This window comes from Salvelinus namaycush, chromosome 24, assembly GCF_016432855.1.
Source record: "Salvelinus namaycush isolate Seneca chromosome 24, SaNama_1.0, whole genome shotgun sequence".
In the NCBI taxonomy this organism is placed as follows: domain Eukaryota; kingdom Metazoa; phylum Chordata; class Actinopteri; order Salmoniformes; family Salmonidae; genus Salvelinus; species Salvelinus namaycush.
In genome coordinates this window covers 3,573,753-3,581,198 of record NC_052330.1, presented here as the reverse complement: position 1 = coordinate 3,581,198, position 7,446 = coordinate 3,573,753, and the positions used below count along the sequence as shown (strand labels likewise).

The 7,446-nt window shown below is 44.5% G+C and overlaps 1 protein-coding gene across 1 annotated transcript; it reads right to left on the bottom strand.

Annotated features, from left to right (window-relative positions):
• LOC120019245 (zinc finger and BTB domain-containing protein 25-like) lies at positions 1-1,919 on the bottom strand. Its single transcript, XM_038962565.1, has 2 exons — positions 1,747-1,919; positions 1-1,310 (listed from the first exon to the last, which is right to left on the bottom strand). The coding sequence occupies exons 1-2, from the start codon at positions 1,917-1,919 to the stop codon at positions 74-76; spliced, it is 1,410 nt and encodes a 469-aa protein (XP_038818493.1). The 3' UTR covers positions 1-73.
• Positions 1,920-7,446: the final 5,527 nt, after the last annotated feature.

Genomic DNA, 7,446 nt, shown 5'->3' with positions numbered 1-7,446 from the left:
CTATCTGGAATTAAGAATAAGAAAAAATATTTGGGACTATGTATTTATTTTATTTCTACAGTTTTTTCCACTTTCATTCCACAGTGACGGCATCTACGCTCTCTTGTGAGATCTCAGAGTCTAGCGAATAGCAGGAGCTGCCATTGTCCTGAGCTTCCCTGTTGGACTCCTCCGCCAACATTACTGTGGTGCTTGCTGCCACCCCAACGCCGCCCTCCGGTGGCCCCTCGCAGAAGTGTCCGGAGGCGTGGATGAGCTGGCTGCAGAGGCGGCTGTAGCGGTGGTAGCGTGACGGCTTGCCCGTGTGAGTATACATGTGCTCCTGCAGCTGGCTCTTCTGGGCGAAACGCAAGCTGCACACAGCACAAGCGATCTTGCGCTTTCGTGATTGACTGGTAGTGGAGGTGGTGGTGGGGGGTGGACTAGTGCCAATGGCTATACCGCCCCTGCTCCAACTTAGCTCAGCAGCTAGCTCATTAGCTAAGGCCTGGCTCTGCCGCAGGGCCTCCTCCAAGCAGCCTGCATCTAGCTGATCCTGGGGGGCCCCACGTTGCTGCTGGTCCTCAGGGCCCTCTGGGTCCCCTACCCCACCCTGGGAGAGGCCCTCCATTAGTCCACTGGGATCCATGGTGCAGGCGGCATGGCTGAACAGGTGCTTGCGGAGCCCCTCGGGGGAGGAGCAGCGCTCGCCACAGTGGGGGCACAGCAGCACCAGAGGGCCATCCTTGAACAGGAGGCCCTGGCAGGGGCTGCCGCCCTGGGCTGAAGGAGACGTTGGGGACCCTACCCTTCCCAGTGCCTGGTGGCCCTCCTCTCCCTCCCCTTCCTCCACCCTCTCCTGCTTGATGCGTGTCGAGATGTTTGAGTCGTCGCCGGAAGCCACTGAGGAGACGCCACGGAGGAGACCAGAGAAGGGCTGACGGTCCGAGGAGGGGATGCCCTCCATCCCCACGGTCATCGAGAACTGTGCGGCGTGGGAGCGGCCCGCCTGGGTGGACGAACGCCCGTCCTCCGGGCCGCCGCCTCTTCGGGTCCCTGCACTACCTTTAGGGCCCCCAGTACCCTCTTTGTTTGCCAACTGGGATGAAATCTGAATACCGTACAGGTTGGACATACGGACCAGGTCGCCGACATCGGGGGACCCCTCGTCGGGGTTACGGCACAGCTGGTAGGCATGGAGAAACTTGATGCCCTCCTGCAGGCGGCCCTGGTCCACTGGCTGCTTGGGGCCCATGCCAGTGTACATGATGTGGAGCAGGTAGCTGAACACATCCGGCTGGATGTCCGTGGGCTGTATTTTAATGCACTCACTGTGGAGATGGTAGTAGACAGTGGGAAAGTATTATTGCTGACTATTACAAATTCCATAAAATCTCCTGTCTCTTATATCAAAGTATCTCTTGGATTTTGTAGAGTAAGATGTATGAATACAAAACTAGCTCAATATCTTGTTTGTGACAGCTTTCCAGGGAAAACACACATAACATATACATTTTGTATATTACCATCCTCAAAGATAATATTAGCTTAACAGTCAATATACGAGTCAACACACACCATTCCTTTGAATCTCCAATACCACTGAAACAACCTCTGACGACCACTATTATGCTAGCCTACATCGTATGTGGACACTAGCCCACGCTACTGTACAATGCTAAGTACTTACTCGAAGGCCTAAACATAGGTATTTAACAACACCATGAGTGTGATATTGACTAGTACTGTTGATAAAAGCTAGCAAACCTTGACTGATGAATGAAGATCATCTTGAAGTAGTTGGAGAAGGCAGCCAGGACGGCCCGGTGGGCCTTGAAGTACACGTTGCCAATGGCGACAGTACAGTCACACAGGAAGCCGAACTCCCTCTGGATGTTGAGCTGCTGCAGGAGGAACAGGCTGTGGCTGGACACGTCCATGATGCCACTTCTCGACCTCCTGATACACAGTAATTCATATTTTATTATATACAGCTTAAAATTCATTTGGGAGAGGATATATTGTGCAGACGTGGGTTAAAATAGTATTTCCTTCCTATCAAATACTTTTAGTGTGGTGGGTGCGGATTGCACTTCTGGGGCTATTCCATTGTGCCAGGTAAGCTCAATAAACGAGCAAATACACAAATACTATTGGTAACAATGACATGTCTGATTTCTGTGCAATGACAAAATGTGGTTCTATATGACTACACTCTTCCCTCACGCTCTAAAACACACACCAAACATATGTTCATAAATTTAACACCTCTGACTCATGCACCAAGGCATTTCTCAAGGTGTTGCTGAAACAATGGCATACTCTGCTGGTCATAGAACTGAAAGAAGCATCTCTAACTAAAGGACTGGGCCAGATGTTGGCATCTCCGTAACTTTCTACATGTAGACATGTTAGATAATAAAGGAGTTTCACGTCTGGTGTGACAACATTGTCACTTGAAACATTGAGTAACAGTAGGCTAACCTAAAAACTATGACAAAAAAACTATTCCAGATGTCAATGTAGCCTTATGGCAATATTGGTACATTGCAACTGAGCATGGGGTCAATAAAATGTACTGTTACACTGCAGTGATCATTTTGGCAGATATTTAAGATTAAGTTTTAAAATATATTTTAGACTTAGTTACATTTTTGTCATTTCATCCTTCGTTAGTTTTAGTTATCATTCGACTAAAAAATGTTTAGTTTCGTTTTAAATCACAGCCATTTTAGTCACATAGTCGGTGCATTTATTTTTGATTAAATAATGAATATTTAGGCTACCTCTACCGTCCATCATGTGCACATTCTGATAGCCTTGTCCAACCACCTACTATCCCCTCATACACTGTACCTTAGCTGACAACATTGATATTGTGGGAGATTTTAACCAATGCCAGCCATAATTAACCATATAGGCTATAAAGCCTTAGTTACAGGTTAAAAACAATGTAAAGCTCTATATTGTCTCCCAATCATAACCGTCAGGGGTTATGACAGTGTTTTCCTTGAAAGGGCGAACATTTGAGCTTTCCAAAAATGCCAGAAGTATTATTGTTGCAATCGATCGGGCATATTTATATTGTACCAACCCTTTATTCAAATGTATCCATTCATTTTATCTACTTCAAAGCAGATGGGACAATACGATAGACTGTCAGACATGGCAACAAAGCATGCATTCTGCAACCACGACAGGGTCAGCTTTCGACGAATGGAATACATAAATAACTGAAAATACCACCCTAAAAGATTGTCAATATGCCAGTCCCCTATGTAGCCTACAACCCACAGCTAGTCTCATTATAAATTCGCCAACTTGTTTCACGACAGCATAACATCCATTCACACACGTCTGCGTTGAATCAAGTGTTCCTTCCGACCGAATCAAGTGTTCCTTCTAGACTAATGCATGCATTTGGATATCCCCTCCTATTTGCAAAACAAAACATATACGATAATTGGGAGTCCTTCTTACCACCTATTTGCGAAACACAGGTTTATATTTCGGAGTCTATTTGTTGCTGCAGAGAAATTCTCGCAGTCTCTCACGTCTTCATATGTGATTGTCAACTGAGCATGCTATTCGTCACGTGACTGTACTGCGCCGTACATTTGGGACGTACTCTTTCACTGCATTTCGCCCGGTAGGCGGTGCTAACGTCACCGTGGGCGTAGATTTCAGCGCGCACAGTGTCGAGAACGAACCGAGCATTCACTCATGTCCGGATCGTGGAATCTATTCAACACACTGCGCAAAGCCATATATGGGGCATTTCCACTGATGATTTAACCGTGTTCTGTTTCCTTCTATGCAGGCCGGCACCGATGTCTCACTTGACCATAACTCCTGCAAACGTGCTCTAACTTGAGGCTAAGCAGGGCCGGCTCCATGAATAAGTGACAAAAGCGGTTGCTTGGGGCCCCGAACCCCCAGTCGGGATCTCAACTTATTGTTGAGGGTTAGAATAGTAGAATACACAAGGTGCAAGTTCGAAATTTGGTTGTGAATCAGCAATTATTCTCTTGTTATGTCAATCACTGACAGTTACTCAATTAGCCAGGTCAGCCAGCATTTTTTAGATTGTTAAATTAGTCTAGCCAGTTATCATGGCCGAATACCAACCGGTCATGCAGGGCACGTGCCCAGGAGCCCTGACCTCCACTTTGAGTTTGTTAGTCACTCTCACTCAGATATCATTAACATGGCATAGGTCATGGCAAAATGGGTAGAATTGCAGGAAAGTAGCTATAAAACTGAAGAGAGAAAAAAATCTCTGCCCCTTGGCAAAATGAGTAGAATTGCATGAAAGGTGTTAAAAAATGTATCTCCGCCCTATGGCAAAATGTGTAGATCTGCAGAACACTTAATACATTTTTGGTGGAACTCAGGGTCTCAATTTACTGTTGAGAGTTAGAATAGTAGAATACACAAGGTGCAAGTTCGAAATTTGGTTGAGCAATTTTTTTATTGTTATGTCAGTCACTGACAATCCCTCAATTAGCCATGCCGATCAAATCTCGCTTAGGGCCCCCAAAAGGCTAGCACCGGCCCTGGGGCCAAGGCAAAGCTGCTGGGATTTTCAGCTGCATTTATATAACAATGGCTAACTGTGAACAATTTAAATCTTCTTTTTTTTTGGCTCAGAAAACTAAAACCACTCTCGGGTGCTAATTGGGGAACCCTGCACTAGTGTAACAATGGTGTTACAGTTGAAAAGCAACAATAGAGAGTTCAGATGTTCTAAGCCTAACTACAGTAATGGATGTTACTGTTTCATTGGGGAGCCACAAAGATGAAGTTAACAAATGTAAATCGCTGAATTCACATGATTAGCTATTCCATGCAGCCACAGCATAAGAAAAAGCTATACAAATGATTTTGTATTCGAATTTCGCATTGTTTAAAGTTGAGAGATATAATTCACGCAAATGAGACTGGTTGTGTAAGTATGCCTCCAGGATAATATGGTAAAGTTAGCCTCATGGATAGGCCCTCAAACAAATAAATAAGAACAGGGACATCCTTAATCCATCAGGTTAACAGTTTTTAATGAAGCTAGAAATGCATGTCTCAGTGATTGACAGTATACAGGTATTATTGCATATTGACTAACCAATCAGCAAATCAAATATAATTTTATTTGTCACATGCACCGAATACAACAGGTCTTACCGTCAAATGCTTACTTACAAGCCCTTAACCAACAATGCAGTTCAAGAAATAGAGTTAGGAAAATATTTGCTAAATAAACTAAAGTAAAAAATTAAATAAAAAGTAACACAATAAGATTACATAACAATAACGAGGCTATATACAGGGGGTACCGGTACTGAGTCAATGTGCGGGGGCACAGGTTAGTCGAGGTCATTTGTATATGTAGGTAGGGGTGAAGTGACTATGCATAGATAATAATTAGCGAGTAGCAGCATAGTAAAAACAAAGGCGGGGGGTGTCAATGTAAATTGTCCGGGTGGCTATTTGATTAATTGTTCAGCAGTCTTATGACTTGGGGGTAGAAGCTGTTAAGGAGCCTTTTGGACTTAGACTTCGCACTCCGGTACCGCTTGCCATGCGGTAGCAGAGAGAACAGTCTATGACTTGGGTGGAGTCTTTGACAATTTTGTGGGCTTTGCTCTGACACCGCCTAGTATATAGGTCCTGAAATTAGGTTAAATCTAATCATGATCAGTTTAATATATTTCATTCAAATACATTTTGTAGATTGTAAGGGTGCTGAGGGTGCTGTTACAGTAGTATATTATCTTAGAGCCAACACCGATGCCAAACAGCTCTCTGTCCTTGTACTCTAATCTCCCTGTTATTGTAATGGTGAGAGGTTAGCATGTCTTGGGGGTGGTCTTGCCTAATACTGTGAATGTCCTGGGGACTTCAAATAGCAACCACCTAGCAGACCGGGTATGATAACTGCCGGTAGTGAAGAAGACCAGACTACAGACGTAAAGACTACAGAGGTAAAGAGGGACTTTACCCAAAAGAGCTGTGTCGATGAACACATACAAATGGATATTTCTGCACATATAAAGTGAGGTCCATCCCACCATTTGGTACAATGTGCAATGGTGGGTGAGTGACTTGGCATTTGTAATAAAGCGCAAGGATGCATGATAAACAGAGTCCAGTCTCCGTAAAACAGAGGAGGTTGCATGCATATACGTATATACATATAAGTCACCATAATCAATTAGAGAGAAAAGTGGCCTGAACAAGATTCTTTCTAGCCATAAGCGGGAAGCAAGCCTTTTTACGAAAATAAAAACAATTTCAATTTAAGCTTTGTTACAAGATTATCCACATGAACGTTAAAGGACAACTTATCATCCAACCAAATACCTACAGTTGAAGTTGGAAGTTTACATACAGTCGTGGCCAAAAGTTTTGAGAATGACACGTATATACATTTTCACAAAGTCTGCTGCCTCAGTGTCTTTAGATATTTTTGTCAGATGTTACTATGGAATACTGAAGTATAATTATAAGCATTTCATAATTGTCAAAGGCTTTTATTGACAATTACATGAAGCTGATGCAAAGAGTCAATATTTGCAGTGTTGACCTTTCTTTTTCAAGACCTCTGCAATCCGCCCTGGCATGCTGTCAATTAACTTCTGGGCCACATCCTGACTGATGGCAGCCCATTCTTGCATAATCAATGCTTGGAGTTTGTCAGAATGTGTGGGTATTTGTTTGTCCACCCGCCTCTTGAGGATTGACCACAAGTTCTCAATGGGATTAAGGTCTGGGGAGTTTCCTGGCCATGGACACAAAACATCAATGGTTTGTTCCCCGAGCCACTTAGTTATCACTTTTGCCTTATGGCAAGGTGCTCCATCATGCTGGAAAAGGCATTGTTTGTCACCAAACTGTTCCTGGATGGTTGGGAGAAGTTGCTATCGGAGGATGTGTTAGTTCCATTCTTTATTCATGGCTGTGTTCATAGGCAAAATTGTGAGTGGTGGTGGTGGTCTCAGGATGCTTTACTGTTGGCATGACACAGGACTGATGGTAGCTCTTACCTTGTCTTCTCCGGACAAGCCTTTTTCCGGATGCCTCAAACACTCGGAGAGCGGATTCAGAGAAAATTACTTTACCCCAGTCCTCAGCAGTCCAATCCGTGTACCTTTTGCAGAATATCAGTCTGTCCCGGATGTTTTTCCTGGAGAGAAGTGGCTTCTTTGCTGCCCTTCTTGACACCAGGCCATCCTCCAAAAGTCTTCACCTCACTGTGCGTGCAGATGCACTCACACCTGCCTGCTGCCATTCATGAGCAAGCTCTGTACTGGTGGTGCCCCGATCCCGCAGCTGAATCAACGTTGGGAGATTGTCCAGCAAGCGCCAGGACCTTCTAGGGCGCCCTGAAGCCTTCTTCACAATAATTGAAACGCTCTCCTTGAAGTTCTTGATGATCCGATAAATGGTTGATTTAGGTGCAATCTTACTGGC